The sequence below is a fragment of the Mesoplodon bidens genome, assembly GCF_964165515.1.
Source record: "Mesoplodon bidens genome assembly, chromosome: 10".
Lineage (NCBI taxonomy): Eukaryota > Metazoa > Chordata > Mammalia > Artiodactyla > Ziphiidae > Mesoplodon > Mesoplodon bidens.
Genome location: NC_138172.1, coordinates 63,219,594 through 63,241,050, shown reverse-complemented (window position 1 = coordinate 63,241,050; position 21,457 = coordinate 63,219,594). Strand labels below are relative to the sequence as shown.

The 21,457-nt window shown below is 35.3% G+C and overlaps 1 protein-coding gene across 2 annotated transcripts in view; it reads right to left on the bottom strand.

The window, feature by feature from the left end:
- Positions 1-365: 365 nt before the first annotated feature.
- COL21A1 (collagen type XXI alpha 1 chain) overlaps positions 366-21,457 on the bottom strand; it is a 189,890-nt gene continuing 168,798 nt past the window's right edge. For both annotated transcript variants that reach the window (XM_081245126.1, XM_081245127.1), the window contains 13 exons: positions 20,849-20,893; positions 18,631-18,684; positions 16,968-17,021; positions 14,020-14,073; positions 12,348-12,419; positions 10,631-10,666; positions 7,869-7,913; positions 5,365-5,397; positions 4,637-4,783; positions 4,493-4,547; positions 3,789-3,989; positions 2,903-2,980; positions 366-1,567 (listed from right to left, as the gene is read on the bottom strand). In XM_081245126.1, coding sequence (XP_081101252.1) covers positions 1,380-1,567; positions 2,903-2,980; positions 3,789-3,989; positions 4,493-4,547; positions 4,637-4,783; positions 5,365-5,397; positions 7,869-7,913; positions 10,631-10,666; positions 12,348-12,419; positions 14,020-14,073; positions 16,968-17,021; positions 18,631-18,684; positions 20,849-20,893 — 1,062 coding nt within the window. In that variant the 3' untranslated portion in view covers positions 366-1,379. The remainder of the gene's footprint in view (positions 1,568-2,902; positions 2,981-3,788; positions 3,990-4,492; positions 4,548-4,636; positions 4,784-5,364; positions 5,398-7,868; positions 7,914-10,630; positions 10,667-12,347; positions 12,420-14,019; positions 14,074-16,967; positions 17,022-18,630; positions 18,685-20,848; positions 20,894-21,457) is intronic.

The following is a 21,457-nucleotide window of genomic DNA, read 5'->3' as shown; positions in this document are numbered from 1 at the left end:
CAGGAAATGCTACAATTACCAGGAGTAGGTTGGTCAGGTCTAACAGATATCTGGGGCTTTGCTGGAGACAGAACATCAAAACAAGCCTTAAACTAATTCAGCTGCTGAATGTATGGGCTTCAGTCACCTCCAAGGTTCTCATCAAAGTCACAGAAGGACACGTCATCAGTTAAGCTAAACTCTGATTATCAGCCATTCCTGGGCCAGGAAGCAGACATTGTACCCATCCAGGTGAGTAGCACACAACCCAATTTCTAAGTTTTTATTTCGTATGAATCAGTGATTTAAAAATAAGGTAAATAATTTAATAAATTATACCCATTGAATAAATGACCATGTCAAATGGATAATATACTCAAGAATCAGTTAAAATTAAGTATAAAAAAAGACACTGCATTCAGGCCTGTACAAAACTTTATTGTACTTTGAATAATAAGCTAAGTAACAAAATTTAGAGCATGATAAAGGATGGAATATCTCAAATTATGTTCCTTACAAAAGCATTAAGTACAGTACACAAAGACTGTTTATAATATTTTAAAGTCTGCTAAAAATATCAAGACATCCTAGGATTTGTGGAGTTACCTTTCCTGTCAACTAGAGCATTGATTCCCACTAGCTTTGCTACAATAAAAGTTAACATATATGAATGTACACATGTAATAACTGAAATGGAAAATGAAGGCATGCAACAAACATTCCAATTACTAAGCAAGTATGAAGAAGAAAGTCTTTTTCGTATTTCTGAACTTACAATTCCTTTGAACATATCGACCAGGTCCAGTGAAACTTTTTTTCCAGAATGTTCAGAGGTGATATTCAAAACACTGAACAACCAACAGTCCATCACCACTGTCTGGTAAGCACAGACACTGGAGTAAGTGCTGATATGGCAATACGGTCTGTTCCCAAACTGAATATCAACCCTGATCTCATCTCCCATGTCCAGATGCACGTTTGGACTAATGTAGAAGTGTGAGCTATGAGCTATGAAACATGAAATTCACACAGACAGGAAGTTGAACTCAAATATTCTGCTGCATGGAGGCTGAATGTGAAATTTTTCACAGTGACTGAAATTGACTGGCTGACAGGCAATGGTGTTTTTTTTATATTTGACTTTGATTAAAATGAATGGACGTACAAGAAACCCTTGAGATTTAGTTAATGCTACTAACCTAAAGGCTCTGAAGAACTGAGGAGCCTTTAAAATCAGTATATGTGACCTTTTCTGTATTTTTCCTTAAGGAAAGAAACAATAATAAAAACACCGAGGTACATGAGTTTCTTTTCAAGGGATTACTGTTGTTATCTTCCTGAGATGCAAAGACCACAAAAGAAGAGCACCATGCCTAGGCTGCTGAATGAGGCATCAGACACTAATAGTTTGGTCCTTTTCTAAAGGGATCTCTTCTGACAATGACACTAAAACACAGCGATGGATCACAGATGCCCGGGGGTCCTGGCTGCCCTTGGATTCCAGGTTTTCCGTGGTCTCCGTCTTTGCCGGGGAGACCTGGGTCTCCTGAAGGACCTTCTTTGCTTATTCCAGGGGGGCCCTCTGGACCTAGGATGGGACATTAGCAATACATGAACAGAGGAGTTTGGTTTTGTTGCTGACACAGCTGAATCTGCAAAACATGTAAACTGGTGAAAAGACTCCCTTGAAGCTTTTATGTATTTGCACTAATATGAAAAGAGGAGGTATCCTCTTGCTAATTTTATACACCTTCCATTTTGAAAAGAACTATCCAAAAGTAATTTTTGTAAAACTAGGCCAAGCTATGTTAATATGCAATCATGCTGCTGCTGAAGACACAGAGCTAACATTCTAATATTTTAATTTGTGGATTGTCCAAACTATTTCTTCCTCTCAGCTTATCTTTTGCCAATATTATTATAAATTAGTAGGTAATATATCAGTAAGCTAAAACTCTAATAAAGCCACTTTTGTGCCATATTTGTAGTCAAAATGACTATTTCCATTATATACATATATATATATATATTTTTTTTTTTTAGTTTCCACAATGAAATACATTGTCATTACCATAGTATACTAGTAATCAATACACAGAAGTATTATAACACTAATTTGTGAACCATAACTTAGTTCAATTAGCATGTTCAAAAAAAGAAAAATTAACTCAAGATATTGGCCTTTTAAAGTTGCTGACCCAAAATAACAAAAACAAAATATTTAGGTTTGGGGATGGAGCAGAGTGGACTGGGGCACTTTCTACCACTAATGCTTCCTGCTACTACTAATAATAAACATTTATTCAGCACTAAACTACAAATGTAGGTATTGTTCAAAATGCTTTACATACAAAGAATTAAATCACTTGATCCACCCAAAAGCCTCGAGCAGTAATAACATCTACAATAATAATGATAGTACACATTTTTTGAAAACATAACTTTTTCATGCACTGTTCTGAAAGCACGACATGTATTAATTCGTTTAATCTTCCACCAATGTCATGATGCAAAAGACATCCCATCACTATTTTACAAATGAGGAAACTGACACATGGAGAAGTTAAATAACGCAGCTAGCAGAGGCTGGCTTACAAGTCCATCTCAGCATTATTCTGCTTCCCTGAGAATCATAAAGATTAAACAGTGATATACACTAGGTAAACCTGGGCGACTTGGAACCATCTGAGAACTATTCTAAGGAGTGGTATTCTAAGGAGTCTAAATGATAAGTGATAGAGAATCCTGAATGATTAATGGATATAATATAGGATAAAACTTATAGTAGTTAGAGCTCAATGTGTTGAATGTGAATCACTCAAAAAAGGAAACGAAAGTCTTGGTTTCAAATCTTTGGACAGAGATTTATGATTTTCTTAAAGCAAAATGTGCAGCAACACTTATGAGCATCATCAGTTCATACCTGGGGGACCAGGAGGACCTTGTATTCCAGGGTACCCAAGCCCTTGGCTCCCCTTTGCCCCATTTCGTCCTGGTAGGCCTGCAGTGTCAGAGAGGGGAGTAAGTTTACTTTTCCCATAAAATCACTTCCTCCTAGATTGTTTCTTTCAAAGCTGTTAATACACACATTAAAAGAAAAATAAATCTTTAAAAATTAGCCAGCCACCTATTCATTATTATTAACAGGACACAGAAATTTTGAAGCAAAAATTTATAAAATGATCAGTGGTCTAGAAAAACTTAATGAAGATTAAATATTAAGAAAGGAAAATGGTTTGGAATTATTAGCTCTTTTTGTTACTCATAGTTGTTCTTTGATTACTTTGATGAAACATCTAAATTGTTCCTATAATATTAAATTAAAAGGAAAGCATCATCAACCAACATTTCACATAAATATTCAAAAACAAAGAGCAGTAAGTTGTGGGCTATTAGGGAGTCTGGTCGCAAAACATCATTTTTCTTATAGAAATTTATAGAAAACAACTTTGAATATGGTTACAGAAGTTACCAAAGTCAAAATAGAGGAAATGGTGTCTGTGATGTTCTATTTAAAGACCTAATTAGACTCAAGCAAAATTTCTAAGTGCATTGTCAACATTTTCTGATTTACGGTTTCACATGCTTCATGACATTGACCTCTCTCTTGACTTTAGTATATTCTTTCATGAAATAGAATGACTGTTCTTTAACTCAGCTGACAAATTATTTAAAGACTTAGGGATAGAAAAATTTTTTTGTCTTCAAGAAAAAAAACAGGAACTCTTGCCTGTTAAATAAGTTTAGGATGTGAATACAAAAAATACCCTTTTCTGTTGTTTATTTGCTTACACATACAAACTAAGTACCTTTTAATCCTTTGGCACCTGGGCGTCCCGGAGCTCCCATTAATCCAGGAACACCATCTCTTCCTGGCAAACCAGGGAATCCTCGGGGACCTTCTGGGCCCATGGGACCAGGTGGCCCAGGAATACCAGGGGAGCCATGCTGGGACTGGCAGTGATCACAACTCTGAATTCTTCCACTTTGAAGTAAGACAGGTAGCTGGGCTTAAAAGCAAAGAAACCCCATCCTTTATGTTTAAATGATGAGTGAGCATTAATAATATCACTCATATTTTTTCTAAATTTACAGATGCATATCTCTTGGCCAATAATTTCACTTCTAGAAATTTAACTATGGAAATATCCATTGCTCTGTGCAATAATTTTATTGTGGCAATTGCTTCAAGTAAGGGAAAAAAGGAAGTGCCCCTCTAAAAGAAACTGGTAAATTAAATTATAGACATCATATTATGAATAAAATTACCAGAATTATGTCAGGGAAGAAAATTTAATTAATGGTGAAATAATGATACATTGCTTTATTAAAAAGATTACAAAGGGTACATATAATATTTTACCTTTATAAAAATACTTATCTGGAAAAAAAAACAGAGGTTGATAAATGTCCTTTTTTTTCCTCATCTTACTTATGTTTTATAATTTCTACAAAGAATTTGTATTACTTTTGAAATTTGAAAGTTATTAAAATCTCTATGCTAGAGACTTACCTCTTAATACATCAGTGCAAACTTGTCGAATAAACTGTTCTGAAAATTCTCTCCCCTGCATCAAATTATTAAGGGTTATAACATTGATATACCAAGTAAAAAGCAACAGAAATATGAAAACTGTGAAAGAAGCAGAATACATACGGGCTTCCCATCCAGTCCTGGGGGTCCCTGAGGACCTGCTTCCCCGGGTTGCCCCTGGGGACCCGTAGGCCCCATCAGACCATCCACTCCAGATTCTCCTTTGGGTCCAGTGGCACCTCTGGCACCAGGTTCTCCCTTTTCACCTCTCTAAAAACAAAAGAAATCTTTAAAAGTTCTATTTAAATATTTCAGGAGGTATAAATGCATCATAAAAGTCTTAAGGATACGGATATGAAAATATACAAACATATATCTAAGTTATATAGGGAACTGTTGGGAAACACTGTAATTGATCAGGAAGAAAATTTCATATTATATTAAACTGTCATTTATCCATCCATCCAACCCTACAAATAACCACTACCTAGTACATATATTGATTAAGCAATATGCATAGTGCCAGAGATACAATGATGAACGTGACACAGTCCTGTCCCCAAGGAGTTTAAATCCTAGAGAGATAGATGTAGAAATACACAATATTCTTCATTGAAAAACAGGCAGAAAAACTTAGCTCCTAATTTAGAAGAAGAATCAATATTACTGGCAAATATGTAACATTTCATACCTAATTCGGTGAAACTACATATTCTAAAAATCTCTATTTAGGAACTACTAAAGAACATGAAAGATATTTTCTGTTTGTGATGTCAATAGCTACATTTATACAGTATTAAAAATCAAGCCATGAGGACTGAACAGACAGCATAATACATGAAGAAACATACCTCTCCTTTTGTACCATGATGGCCTTGAATTCCCTTTGAAAATTAATAGGGAAAAAATAAATAAATAAATAAATAAATGTGTAAGCTACAGTACTAGCAATGTGGCATGCACCCTTTACCACACATTTAATCAAACATTAATTTTCAGTTTGGATCTATGTTCATCGGTGATATTGGTCTGTAGTTTTCTTTATTTGTAACATCTTTATCTGGTTTTGGTATCAGGGTGATGGTGGCCTCGTACAGTGAGTTTGGGAGTGTTCCTCCCTCTGCTATATTTTTAGTGAGGTGGATGGACCTAGAGTCTGTCATACAGGGTGAAGTAAGTCAGAAAGAGAAAAACAAATACCGTATGCTAACACATATATATGGAATCTAAAAAAAAAAAAAATGGCTCTGAAGAACCTAGGAACAGGACAGGAATAAAGATGCAGACATAGAGAATGGACTTGAGGACACAGGGAGGGGGAAGGGTAAGCTGGGGTGAAGTGAGAGAGTGTCATGGACATATATACACTACCAAATGTAAAATGGATAGCTAATGGGAAGCAGCCACATAGCACAGGAAGGTCAGCTCAGTGCTTTGTGACCACCTGGAGGGGTGGGATAGGGACGGTGGGAGGGAGACACAAGAGGGAGGAGATATGGGGATGTATATATATGTACAGCTGATTCACTTTGTTATAAAGCAGAAACTAACACACCACTGTAAAGCAATTATACTCCAATAAAGATGTATATAAAAAAAATCGATCAGCAAGTAAAACACTGTCTGTAAGGCCATTCTTTAAATATGGAAATTTCTGAAGAAATGCAGGGGTTTCTACCAGACAGAATATTATAAATGGAGCCAGAGTAAGAGGAAAGATAAAATAGTAAGCTCTCTGGACTAGAACCAAATGAGAGCTAAAACTGAAAACAGCTGTCATCTGAGAATCCACTAAGATGATTTCATGAGGGAAACATTCGCTTGGACCCCATTCACAACATGAACGCCAGAAAAATCACACACGTGCAGCCCTTGGTAGGATGACAGTTAACTAGGACTTTGTTTACTTTGAGAGATTGGGACAACTATTCAGCTGCTGAGAGGCAATGGCTGTCCTGCTCCCCCCCCACCCCGCCCCCTGCCATTCTCCCTGTAGACTCAGTTCCTGGTGGTGGAAAACACAGCTTCCAACACACCCAGGACAGAAGCTTTCTAGGGAACCCAAATCCTGCCTTGGGAGAGGAAACTTCCTCTTTTCCTTGAGAAGTGAGATTAAAAAAAAAAAAAAAAAAAAAAAAAACGTTAGGGGAAACTTGCAGAGAGTGTCATCTGTCAACCAGTGAGCTAACCAAGTTGTGAACTCAAAATCCAAAGAAAATATCCTTCTGTCAGAGAGTTACTGTGAATAACAATTTGGGGTAAAAAGCCTGGGTTGCGGAGTGTGATGGATGAAGGGCTGAGGGTCCTCCTACGAGTAGAGCTGTTTAAAGATGCTGTGTGATTAACTCAAGGAAACAGAGCAGGTCAGAGGGGAATAGGGACAGAGCTTGTTGTCATCCAGTGGTGTGAGTGGAGTGAAGAGACAGGAAAATGAAGACCTTTTGTATTGCACATAACTGTACGCAGGCAAACTCTGTCCATTTCTCCTTTCAGTGACTCTTGCTCTGAAGTTCACTTCTAAGTTCTCAACTTCTTGACATATAACACTCACCCTCCATCTTAGACAACCTTGGGGCCATGTGCTTTCAAAGACTCCCCCCCACACCAATGGTCTCCCCCATTCCTCCAAGTGAGGGACCCAGAGGACTCTGTCCTTGGAGACATCACCTCACAGTTTTATCCCGCTACCTCCAGAGTCAGTGTAATCACTGAATCTTTCTCCCACCCACACTCCCTAATCAGTTGGATGCTTTTATTTGTCCAATTTGGCTCTGACTGAACCTACATGCCACTTGGCAATCTCACCGAAACATGGCTTCATGAGGAGAGCTTAGTCAAGGAAGAAGCAAGGCAATCTTATTATGTATCTATTGCACAACACAGTTCCTCAAGATGGCATTTTAATTCATCTCTAGTGTAGTAAATTATATCTTTGAACAAACTAGAGGGAAACAAGGACATTCCTTCACTATGTATGGCCTCAACTACTCACATTTCAAGAAGAAAATCAAAACTCAACAGTAGGTACAGAGATGCTGCCATGTATGGCTGCCTTGGGCCAACACTACTCCAAGAAATGGGTGGAGCTGTCCACCTTTAGTCATTTATTTGGTCAGAAGAAAAGCATTGAAAATCAAGTTTCACAGCCACTGAGAATATCAGCATGGGAAAATGAAAATATAAATCAAAAGATTAAAGTTGTGATCACCATCACCACTAGAATTCTCATCCTTGGGCACTTAGAATGCAGGTTACATCTCCCCTTCTCCCCACCCATTTTCATTTGCAAGTAACCCACTCTCAGTATTGTTCATTATGTGATTCATTATTTCATTTTCCATAAAAAAAAGAATACCTGTGGCCCTGGAATCCCTGGTCTTCCATTCTCTCCCTTTTGACCCTTTAAAATTGAATAAATGTTATTCATTAGTTTGCACACATATGATGCAATCATATATACAACACACACTATGTACTGTGCTGTTGTCTAGAAGAAAGATCACAAGAGCAGTGATGCAAATATGTAAAATGATGTAAGAGAAGAAAAAAAGAAGTGAGAGGAACGTCAACCTAACCTTACAGCTAAAATGGATAAAGACAAGGAATGAACTACTGAATTTGGGGAACGTGTAAATAATGTTAGACAGTTGAGGATGTTCTGCTTAGTCCATGTTCACAGCATGAAAATAATTTAAAAATCCAGTGGCTGTGGTCATTTTCTTAATTTCAATGACATTATTTATGTTTGGTGTTGATTATACACATGTGAGGGCAAGAAGATCACTTGAAGGACATTTTTAAATTAAAAATATACTGTAAAATACATTTTAAATGAAGATCTTTAAATTAGGACAAATAGAGAAAAAATTAATAAAGATATAAACACATTTGTCCATTCAATTAATATTTTGGGACATCCTCCTTGTATAAGACATTGGGCCAGACCCTGAAACTCTACTATTTCATCCCTATGTTGAACAGGATAATTAGCAGTTTCTAGCAAAACATACACCTAGATATACAATCAAAGATCTATTGACTGAAATTGTAAATCACTCCTGCATAGAGGTTTGTTCACTTACTTACTTACATCAATGAATCCCCAGGGGCCCTATATGCTGTAGGGTCACTGTTGCAGTGTCCCCATGTTGCCTTCAAGTTGTTTACTGTGTGGTGCAAAAGCTAAGCAATTAATCTCTTTAATAAGCAGTTAAATTCTAAATTTCAAAGTGGCTAAGATACTAAACCTTAACTGTTCTCAACACAAAAACAAACGTGACATGATAAAGGTGTTAGCTAACTGTACAGTAGTAATCATATTGCAATATATAAATTGCACCTTGTACACCTTAAACTTACACAATGGTATATGTTAATTATATCACCTTAAACTTGTATACCTTAAACTCGTACACCTTAAACTTACACCTTGTACACCTTAAACTTATACATTATTATATATTAACATTGTGCCCTGTATACCTTAAACTTATACAATGTTATATGTTAATTATATCAATAAAAATATATACAGCTAAATTCTATTGGAATTCTATTGAAAAAAAGAATAATGAAAATACTGTCTGATAAGGATGCAGCATATAATTATATATCTGGAACGTATAATATTGGGACATAGGGTGGGGCATCTGATAAAGAAGGTAGGAAAAATGACTCCACCTTGAGTGCAGCCCTCAGGGATGTGTAGGTGGTACCCAACTGGAGAAGACAGGGGGGATGTGGCAGGGAGAGCAGACACAGGATAGAGGTGTATAATTTCTTCCAGTTAAAGCAGCAGGGCAGGAGCAGATAATAGTGGGTATACTGGCAAAGAGATAAGACTAAAGAAGATTCAGTCCAACAAGGAGGCACTTTATGGGCCGGACTTTATATTGAAATGTGTGTGGAGCATCACTGAAGGACTCCTAAGCAGTTGTGTAACTTAGTTATTGATGCTGGTAAAAGTGTGGGGGGAAGGGGTGGACCGGATTCAAGGAGACCAGTTAGAAGGATATTACAGTCACCCAGGACCCATGACAAGAAATGGTCAGTGGGATGGGGGGAAGGGCTTAGTTCATGTTTCATTGTCTGAAACACTGTTCAGACTGTGACCTTAGCAGATTTTGATGTTATTATTACCTAAATTTGAAATTTCCTTTTATGCCACCAGATATTTTAGAGTTTTCAAAGTTCTGTGAATTTTGCAAAGTGTTTTACGTAGCAAGACTCAGCCACTATAGCTGAACTTTTTTTTTTGGCTACACCGCACAGCATGTGGGGATCTTATTTCCCGACCAGGGATGAAACCTGTGCTCCCTGCATTGGGAGCACAGATTCTTAACCACTAGACCATCAGGGAAGCCCCTATAGCTGAGCTTTGTAATCTTAAAAACATCATTAAAGTACTGTCTGGACACTTGATTTGTAATTGATGGTTGGAAAAGTCTTACATTTCTAGAACTTAAAAGACTGAAAGACCAACAGATATAGTTTATTCCTGATGAGTGTGTCACTGATTCAGCCAGCGGCGTCCTACTCACGGGTCAGGGTTCAGTTAATGAAAAAAACCGTCTGAGGGCCACTCGGAATGAGGTGAAACTGTCCTCATCTCCCAAAGCTGTATCATGTTTCTCCTCTTTGCCTTTGTTGCTAAGACACCCGAAACCAAACGTCCTTCTAAATCACCCTAGATTTCCTCAGCCTGATCTAATTTTCTGGTATAATTCTCCTCTGTTTATTAGTTTGCATATGTTTTATATATGGTGTTAACAGTTTCTTATCAAATTTATTTATGCCATAAGCCACGTCAAATCATTTGTGGAAACCAATACACCATAAAATATATAAATAAATAGATATTACAAGCATGTGATAAAATCCGTATATTATTTTGTTGAATCGCTTGGTTCCCAAGTTTCCTACAATAGTGGTGTAGTGAAGAATGTTAAAGTTAGATTTGATGTGTTTTGAGAAGTTTAGTAAAATGAGAAAGCTGGGATTGAACAGATATTGATGGTTAAACAGGAAGGCGCTGGAAAAGCCATGTAAGAATTAAAAAGAATGAAGCCCTGAGTTTTTTGCCAAGCCAAAAAAAAAAAAAAAAAGCCAGTAACATACCTTAATGCCCTTTTCACCTTGATTTCCTTTGTCCCCCTGCAAAAAGGCCGTTTAATATGTATCATAATGTCATATATTCTGTATCCTTTCAAATAAACATGCTTTTCTTCAGCCAAGAAAAATATATGGTCTCATGCAAATTCGACAAGTGCCTTATAAACAGAAGTTGACTACAACATGATACTTGAGAAGAGAGTAAAAACACATTATGTCAAGATGATGTTCTAAATGAATACTTTCTTGTGCTCTTACATTCAAAAGAAAATTTACTACAATTTCTATTTTATAAGGAAGAAGAAAACTTTTCTATATTGATCACAATCTAAAGTTAAAGAGAGAACTTATTTTGACAAATCTTGTTTTATGAAATCAAACTGAAAAGTCTTCTACTATTAAGCTAATAATGACCACAAATTTATAGGAAAAAATGAAATAAAACAATGTTGAAATAAGATTTTAGAAAACATATGCTTCAAAAATTAACTTTTGGGGGGAAATTCATATTCCTTAATATTGTTTCCTGGAATTTCTCAGCTAGAAGAGATGTTTGAAACCAACTAGTTCAGTGTCTTTGTTCTTATAATGTACCCACAGATCAGGAAAGGTAAGCATTTGCCCAGGGTTGAACTTGGACGCTCTTTCCAAATTTCCCTTCTACCATGCTATCCAAACATAAAGAGTAGAGTTTTGTGTTTGTGGTGAATAAAATACAGATTTTCTTTTAACTGGCAGGTTTCTGAACAAGGAAATTCTCTAAATCCAAACATATTCACAGTAGATTTACTTAATATTCACTGATGGTCTAACACTTAATTAATTGCTGCTGTGAGGGTCATTCCTGTGTCAGCAAGTACTGCCTGCCGCTCATCAGAGCAAAAGGGACCACACTAGGCACAGTAATCTAGGGGCTGAGCAGGTAATACATGAGGGATAGAAAAAATGAAATGGTAGAAAAACTGAAAGAGCAAGGGATACAAAGACGGAGAAATAACAGTTTGTATCCTTTGCAGAACAAAAGCCGACACATCCACTTTTAACCTGAACTGATATATCTGCTGGGGCATGGACTTCTCTGACAGGTGGGCAGTCAGTTCTTGCTCAAAGCCTTCAAGCCACCAATAATATTTGTACAGATACAGCTCAGAGTTCCTTTACTTAACAGGAGAGAGAGAGAGCCCAAAGTGATGCTGTTTTATCTCACCAAAACATTTTAATGAATATATATGCTTTGTATTTTAAACTCCTTAAATTAATTTTAAGTGAACTATTATGTAATATAATTGTTTCACAGATAAGAAAACCATGGTCAAGCATTCTGGCTGTAATTTTTATTGTTTCAGACTTTTGCCCCAGTTTTGGTAAGAGTGATATTCATATTTTGGTGAGACTGCCGCACATGGAATACTTTCCCTAAAAAGTTCTTGACACATCTGGATTGACCACAGAACAATCTGAATTTACAAGATATTATTTAATTGTACATTTATATTTTTTGATCTGTCTCTTTGAAGATCCTCATCTAGGAGACAGTACCTAATCGGGGACATGAAAGGTGCCACAGCTCTTAGCATAAGGTCGAACATTTTATATGTATACCAAATACATAGGTCAGCTCATCATTGAATGCATAATTGGCCCTTCTATGCTACGTGCACAAAAAGAAGACTTACATGGTAATAGCTGATTAACATTGAATTATATGTCCTAAATATCATACCTTTTTCCCTTGAATTCCAGGTAAACCCAGGTATCCTGGTTCTCCTGGTGGACCCACTGCTCCTGGTTCTCCCTAAGTAATACAGAATTCACATGAAGATCACAGGCTTACTGCTTGTGAAAAACCCCACTGTTTTTATCTCTATATACGTCTCAAATTTAAAACTGATAGTTAAAAATTTTGTTAGAGTTATTACTATAGAAATAGTAAAGAATAGTAAAGTTCACTGAAGTCCCAATAAAACTTCTTATATCTTTTCCTAACTTTGCTAGTTAAGAAATTCTGAGATCATTTCATATTTTAAAATTTTATAAACATTTGGTATTTTTATTATATTTATAATGTCAACAATAAAAAATAAAGCAGTGAAAATAATAAACACAGGTTATGTCTCTTTGTATTTACTAATACTTTCCCATCCTCCTTGAAATTGTTTTTTCTCATAATCCTCCTTTAAAAAACTTATTTTATTGTTACAAAACTGGTAAGTAAATAGAAGTAATAAAGTTATTGAAAATCTCATTACCCACTATTTTTACTTGGTTATATGTTTTTCCCTCTACCTCTCACAAACACATACACAACTTAGATACTAAAATGTGCTGTGTATGCATAACTTTATATCATTTACTTCGAAATATATTAATATTGTGAGTTCTTTATATGCCATTATGTTTTTTAAATTTTTAAATTACAGAATAGTATTCAACTATATTGATTTACCATAGTTAATAAAATTTCTATTGTTAAACATTCACTTTCACAGTTTTTATTTTTATAAACAATATTGGGGTGAACACCCTTGTAGTTAGATATGCAAATTTATGATTTTTACTTTATATATGTGGAATATTATTTTCTTAGACATAAATTCTTGAGCTGTTTTCAGAACAAGGAATAGTCCATAAGTTATCTTAACTCAGTTTTTCTACTCTCCCTATCATGTCATAGAGATTATTTCCTTTTTTTAAAAAAACTTACAATGTGAAAGTATATAATGATGACGTATCAACAATATTTAGGTTAAAATTGTAAGAGATAGGACATGCTCCTGAATATGTTTCATGGAGTTTTGGTTTTGCTTTGTTTGCTTTACCATTAGTCCCAAACTCTGTCATATTAACTAAAAACAACTCTCTTCTGTGGAAACTAAGTTCTGTTCTCTTTGCTCACTGTGAGTTGTTGAATATTACTCTAGATTAGGCTAGAACAGAATTGAAAATCTGATTGAAATAAACATCAACTATTTGGTTTGGAGGAAACTGGTAAAGGCAAGTGTGACTCCCAGACTGAAAATAAAGTCCCATCAATCAGCAAAGAAACGGCACCACCAGGGGAGACACACACTCATTCAGCCACATAAGAGCGTGATGTTATCTGGACCAGAGAAGATGTTCATATCAGCATCCAAATTTTACTAATTCTAGAAAAACCAAACTAAAGTATATTTCATGCCTTTATTACCTAAACTATGATAACATATCCAAAAAACAGAAATGAAATTGGCCCACATTCACCACTGGCTTTCAGGTACCCTAATTTTATGATAAAAGGTAATCCTTCATTTCATCTATCTTTTCTTAAGGGATACAAATGTTAATCTCATCAAATCATGAGAGGAACTCATACTTCTTTGAAAAAATTTCCAAATGCTTCAAAACAAATTAATTACCTTGAGCCCAGAAGCCCCAGGCAGCCCTTGAAGTCCAGGTTCACCTTTATTTCCCTGTCAATGCATCAAAGCCATTTGAAATTTTTTGAATTTAGTCACCATATATCTGATACAGACACTTAAGGGAATACCTTTTAAACAACTTTTACATTTACAACTTTCCAACTGTTTGAAATATAGAATCTCTATGTTAAGCCTACTCATTAAGAAAAACTCTCTTAAGCAAGGAAGTGAGTCCGCATACTTATAAAGCTTTCTACCAGCCTGTTTGATGCTGGCAGCTCCAAGTAAAAAGAGAGATTCCAATCTTTAGGGACTGGCACTAATTAGCTTGGTCTTTGTGCTGCACAAGCCAGACCCATGTATCTTAATAGCATCCTCTAGGCTGGAAATCTTCATCTTTCTCTGTTTTGCTTTCTCTGTATGACTCATTTTCAGTATGCAACTGAAAAAAGAAAATTAGCCTCAAATGCACTTTTGAGTGGCTTTTGGAAGAAGCATGAATCAGAAAACTTTTAGTTTGCGTTCTTTTTCAGGATTCCAGTGCAGTCCTTGCTAACAGACATTTGGAAAGCAAGACCAAGTTGTCAGAGCAAAGAATGTAAGATAGGAAAAGAGGATTGGTTATAAAAGACAACCTGCCTCCTGGATCATCAGGAGAGATTGTCAGTAGTGGCTCTGGCTTTCAAATATACTTGGACACCTGAAATCACAACCCAATATTGAGGTTGGTGTGACACCTAGAAGTGGGGGGCGATGATCACCCAGAGCCAGGTCAGGCTCACTAAGCAGTAAAGGGAACCACTTTCATTCTCAACTCATGTTGAGAACCACGTGAGCATACTATTTGGACTTAATTAAAGCATTTAGCACATAACAGCATGATTATACCATAGAACAATGGTTCCTTAAATTGTCTAATTTTACAAATGATTAAGCTGAAACTCAGAGGTGACAGGACTTGCCAAAAGCTACATGACTTGATTATGTTAATATATCCTGATGTCATTTAGATAATATTTTATAAAACTGGAATATGATAAGGTAAAATAGACTTATAAATGGTTCAATGGCTATTTTAAAAAGAGGTATTATAATCTAAATTGGAAGTTTTCTAAAGATCTACCACAGAATTTCAGCCTCATCCATGCCTTGCTTAACACAGCTTTTTTTGTCTTACTCTTGAACTTATATCAATTGTTATTGAAGGCATTAGTTCACAAATATATTAGTTGACAAAACCAGAGGGTTAAGGTAACATAGAGGCAAATAAACTATGGCCTGTGGGCTAAGTCAGCCCAATGCCTCCTTCTGTAAATAAACTTGTACGAAACACGGGCACATCCACACCGTGGCTGCTTTTACATTTCAATAGCAGAGTTGAGTGGCTGCAACAGAAATTATATGGCCCTCAAAGACTAAAACACGTCCTATCTGGCCCTTGGCAGAAAAACTTTCTAAGACCTGAGGTAATATACTGCATGAAAACAAGTTGAAATGTTTCACTGAAAAGATTACATTTAAGAGGTATAATTTTAACATCTTGAATCTATTTTTAACAAAATAATCGTAGAAGGACAAGATGAGGGAAATCAAACTTTATAGTAATTTATGTAAAAACAAACTGTGATGTTAGGATCAGCCATTTGACTCCCTAGCTACAGCAGCAGACCTACCCAAGTGGTGGATGCCACAAATACATTGTTCTAACGTCTTTTATGGAAAATCTAGCAGGTTTAGTTGACCTCCAGCTCAGTGTGAGCCAACGATGCTAAGTGGCTAATTAAAAATGCTAACAAAATCTTAGGCTGAGTTCTTAAGAATTAGGGGATCCAGAACATCATGGGAGAGTCCATTGTACCCCAGTTATTTAAGGAATATACAACTACTCCATCGTATCCCAGTTATTTAAGGATTATAAAACTACTCTATTTTTTCTTACAACATGACCTTGCAACATGATGGAGAACCTCCACTTGGCAAGTGCACACTTACTACTGCTAGGACTCACAGTGTTCCAAGCACCCACAGGGTCCACCTCTGGTGAGAGGGCAGCTACTTTTCCCTAATCACTGGGCTCCCAATGACATTTTATCCTATCTCTTTCTCTAGGTACTTTAGAATTAAAAGTAGAGTAGATTAGGCCATCTACTCATTTTGTATGCCAGGATCTATTTCCCTGGTCTAGTTAAAGGTTGAATGCTTCCAAAACAGCAATTCCATCACTTCCTTTTAGAAGGCTATCCTAGAATCTACTTATTAAGTAGTCGAGAATAGTTTCTTGAGTTGAGCCAGAAGGTACCCGGTCTGATCCTCTAATAAAAATCTGATCCTCTAATAAAAAGAAATTCTCTTACACATGACTCTGTACACCTAGAAAATGGTCGAATCATGGTACTCAGATTTCCAGTTCTACCTTAAGAATAACCTCACCTGACACCTAAATATGTTGTCAAGCGTGCCTTACTTTTTATATGTGAAAGTTAAGATAATGTGCCATCTTATCCACCGTCCCGAGGGAGGATAAAACTCACTACAAGGCATTTTACAAATAAAAATTCCACATACATTCCACTAAATAAAAAACCAAGAAGAGGACTTGGAAGTTGGTACAGTTACCCTCAGTGGTCACTACAGATACTCTAGATGGTGGGCTGGGTACAGAGCCCCATAGAGCTCTGGGTATTCCTCAGTCCCCTGAGCTGCCAGTCAGGGAAGAGGGCTGAGTCATGCAGGATCTTGGACCTTTTCCAGCTTAAACCAGACCTGCTTTACGTTAGCATGTTTTATATGCTTAGTTTTTGCCTAAGACTTCATTCCTACAAGTGCTTGTTCATAGAATTCAAACCACATTCAAAATAAAATCAATGTAGTTAAAACTTTGACTGAAGTACCTAAATGGTCATTTTGCACAAAGTCCTCAATCTTGTTAAGTTAGTTTTCTTTACCTTAGATCCTGGGGTTCCAGGCTGACCTGGTGAGCCGTCGCTTCCCATCAAACCCTACATTTTAAGTGGAAATTGCAAGAGCAATTTAGAGAATAATATTTTTAAAATATTCAATCAGTTTTCAAGTTATACATTATCATAATAATCAATCCACTAAAATATAATGCATGATATGGGAAACATCCCTACAGACATCCAAATAAAGGATAATAAAGAATCAAACTATGCAACATAACATGAAGGCTGGCAAAGCCCTTGTAAATTGGTTGCTTAAATCACCTACAAATAGCAAAAATGACTGGAGAGCTAGTAAGAGACAAATGTAAAGTTTTTTTTTTTTCTACACTCTACTTTCTTCCTTTCTCATGATGGCCAAGAATTAGATTTCTTCATAGATGTTATTTTGGTCAATTTAACTTATGTTTTCTATTTTCTTGAATAATGATTTTAAAGAATTAAAATCTATAATTTCTCTGAATGTAAGAATGTCTATTCAAGTTACAAATGGCCATATTTTTAGTAACCATATAATTCAAAATAAGACACTGATAACTACTCTAGCAACAAGGAACTAATTTAATTTAGATTCCATTTAAATATTATTACATATATAAAAAACATTTGCTTTCTCTTAATCACAGCAAAGGAAATGTGATGAGCAAAAAAATATTCAATTGGTATTATCAGAAAACAGAATCTCAGTATAGTCACATTGAAAACAGCATGTCATCACTACTATGGTTTGCTATCAATTCAGGGTTTATTACAACTATAAGATGTAAAATATACTAGTCTTAGCATAGTGTTTTAAATATTAGAAATATTAAATATAGATATTCTTGAAGTTCAATGAAGTTCTAGTCAATGTCTTCATTTCCTGGAGGCTAACTTAAATACTGGTAAATAATCAAGTTTCATTTAATATTTCAATGAAAAAATAATTTGGTCTTGATGATGGAGGTAGAGGAAGAATATTCCATTTAAATCTTTCACCAAGATCTTATCAAATCTTTTCACTGGGTAAAATATCTGCTTTTTTAACTTACATAATTAAATGAAAGGTCATAAACTGTCCATTTTTTTTTACTTAAAAATAAGCTATTACGGGCAATTTGATTCATAGATTAAAATACACCTTGCTTCTAACAATTTACTTTTAGAAATTTTTTATGGAGTCCTATACACCATAGGATTATCATAATTTCTAATATCATACTCATATGTCCCTTTACTCCCAAAACTTCCAAAATTACTTGTTCACTAATTTAGGATCTTCCTATACTACCTGTTCTGAATATATTCTCCTTCATTAGTGTAATAAATTTGTAAATTTTCTAAAAAATAACAAAGAATATTTATTGAGTTTTAGATCTTCTCATGGTACTCAGTATTTTTTTTTAGCTAGGATATTTGTTTTCTGGTTTATCTACAGTAAACGTTCTTAATCCTTACTTGGGTAGCCAACTTTTGGAGAATCTGAAGAAATCTAGACTCCTCTAGAAAAATGAATATAATCTTTTTCATACAAATGCATGGAATTTGTGGATCCCAAAAATCTCATTGCTGAATCCTCCCACCAGTTTTGTGAATTTCAGAATAAGAACCCCTGGTACATAATGACAATATTTCAAACACCCCAGTAATAATAATGACATTAACATACAGGTATCCCCGGAGATCCTTTTTTTCCTACTGGTCCTAGAGGCCCAATTTCTCCCTAAAAATCAAATACAGATCAAGTTTAAACTTGCAGAGTATCAATTCATCTTTAGAAATTTCCTACCAAAGCATTATGAAATGAAAACTCAATATCAATCAACCCAATGTGTCTGCCTTTCCTTCCTCTACTGTAAGACGAAGCAATGCAAGGTAAAAATTCAGGAATCTAACACCTTAAAGACGTAGGCCTAGGGTCTGTGGAATTACTAAGGAAAATATTTTCATTAGGAAATCAGGAGTGGCACTGTTATTCTTTCAAAGGAAGACCTAGCAGTTCACACCCAGTTGGTGAGGTCAGACAACAGAGGGAAAAAAATCAAGTGAAAATATTTCTTATTTACCATAATTTAAGAGCTATGATAGTAAGTACAGATTAAGAAAAATTAGGACACAGTTTAATAGCATTTAGACTTCAGATTTTGGGATTGTGGCTGACCTGATGCTCCAAGGGATTTTCTGATTCCAGAACAACAACCCTGAAAAGAATATTCTCTTTGAGAAGCAGGAGAAGTCTTCAAAGATGCCTCACTTTAATAAAATATACTCTCGGTTAATATTGTGTTTATGAGGATTTGGAAGTGTGCAGAAACCTTGCTAGAAGTTGAGCTGCAGGAAACAAGAGGGCTGGAGGTGTCTGAGGAGACATGCTCAGCTTTTAGGAAACTGAACACTGGGCCAGCCATGGGCAGAGGGCAGGAATCTTTAGTACCTACAATGGCTCAGGACCCTCAAAGGACACTGAAATGGTACCCGTGGCTACCAGCAGGAGGCTCTCCATGCCCCAGTTAGGCTGACAGGAAGCCCGCTAACTAGGATGAAGCAATGAGCTCAGCATCAACAATTAAGACAGGAGAGGTAGAAAACCACAAGACTGAGAATCAAGAGGAATAACAATGAACCGCAGCTGTCAGAATGGCTAGAAAGATAATTTAGAACTATATGTGAAATCTTTACAAATGAAAGAATGGAATCATGAAAGACTACTAGGACTGAAGATAGAACAAGAGACTAGACTATCAAGAATAGAAAGATGTTATAACACAGGGATGTATGTATATATATATATGTGTGTGTGTATATATATATATATATACATATATATATATATATATATATATAACTGAATCACTTTGCTGTCCCTTGAAACTAACACAATGGTGTAAATCAACTATACTTCTATAAAAAAAGAATAAAAAGATGTTATTAAAATTTGAAATTCTAGAAATGAAAAATATGATTGTTTAGATTTTTTTAAAAAATCAATTGATGGCTTAAACAGCAGATTAGACACTGTAAAGGGAGAATAAATAGACTGGAAAATATATCCCAAAAAATTAACCAGAATTTAAGAATCAAGGATATGGAAGTAAGCAATTTAGAGATGTAGAGGACAAAATTAGAAGGAATAAAATTATGTCTAACTAGAATTCCAGAAAGAGGGAAGAGCAGAAGATGAAGAGAAGTAGCATGGAGATTAACAGCTCATGTCTTCCAGAGATAATGGAAATAATTCTACAGAGCCAGGAAGCAAACTAAATTCCCACCTGGATGAATAAAGAGAAATCCATATCTAGATACATTGCAGTGAGTTTTAAGAACACTAAAAACAAATAAAATACCTTAAAAGAATCCCCAAAGAAGGGATAGATCACTTACAAAAGAATGATGATTAGAACAAGAGCAGATTTTTCATAGTTAACCATGGAAGCCAGGAGATGACAGTAGAAAAATTTCAGTGTATTAAGAGGAAATAATCATCAATCTTGAACTGTATACTCTACAAAATCCTCTCTCAAAAACATATTGATAATTGAATAAAAACTGAAAGTTTATAACCAAAGTAGTTGTACTAAAAGAATTTCTAAAAATACAGTTCAGGAAGTAGTACAATTATCCCAAAAGTATGGTCTAAGAGCACAAGATAGAAAATAACTAAGTAAAATAGAAAGCATGTATGTAAATCCAAATTTATATCTGTATAAAACAACAACAAAAACTAATTGTAAGGTCAAAATAATAGCTTCTGAAATTATATCATGTTTGAACCATTAACTGTTGCCATGAATGTGATAAAATGTATTCTATGTGAAGAGACATCACCACTTTGCCCTTTTCATAATCAGATTCCAGTCCCAAATCTTTCAACTTTCATTAGTACTTACTTTTTGTCCCATTAATCCTTGGTTTCCAGGAAATCCTGGGATTCCCTAAAAAGAAATAAAGTAGATTTTTAATCAAAAAAAATTTAGACTGTATAATTAAAGAAGATTAGGCCATAATTGGAGTTTTACCTTGTAAATAATGCAAATCATCAAACATATATCTTGACTACATGAAACCACTACTTATATTAATCAAATTTTGGAAAAGAAAAAATTTGAGATTTAATATTATATGAACATCTACTGATATTTAAAGTTTTAAATACAGGCTTTTAAAAAAAGGAAGCTATGAAGATATTAATCTTGGCTTTTCTTTCAGACCAACATAAGTGATAAAATAAGAAGAATATTTCATTTGAACACTTTCTTATGTTACTTATAATGATTAATGCAAAAAGACTGTCAAATCATAGGAGTTCAGATTCAGTACAACAGTTCCAAAGGCCCTCATAGTCTCACAACCATAACTGAAAACTAATGAAACTAAATAATTTCCCCCAAATTGAGCCTTGAAACATCAAGGAACCTAACTCCTTGTATAAGATATGGCAATCTTTCTCCTAATGATTCCCTTGCTGATAAAATTGTGGAGCATATGCAGACCAGTTT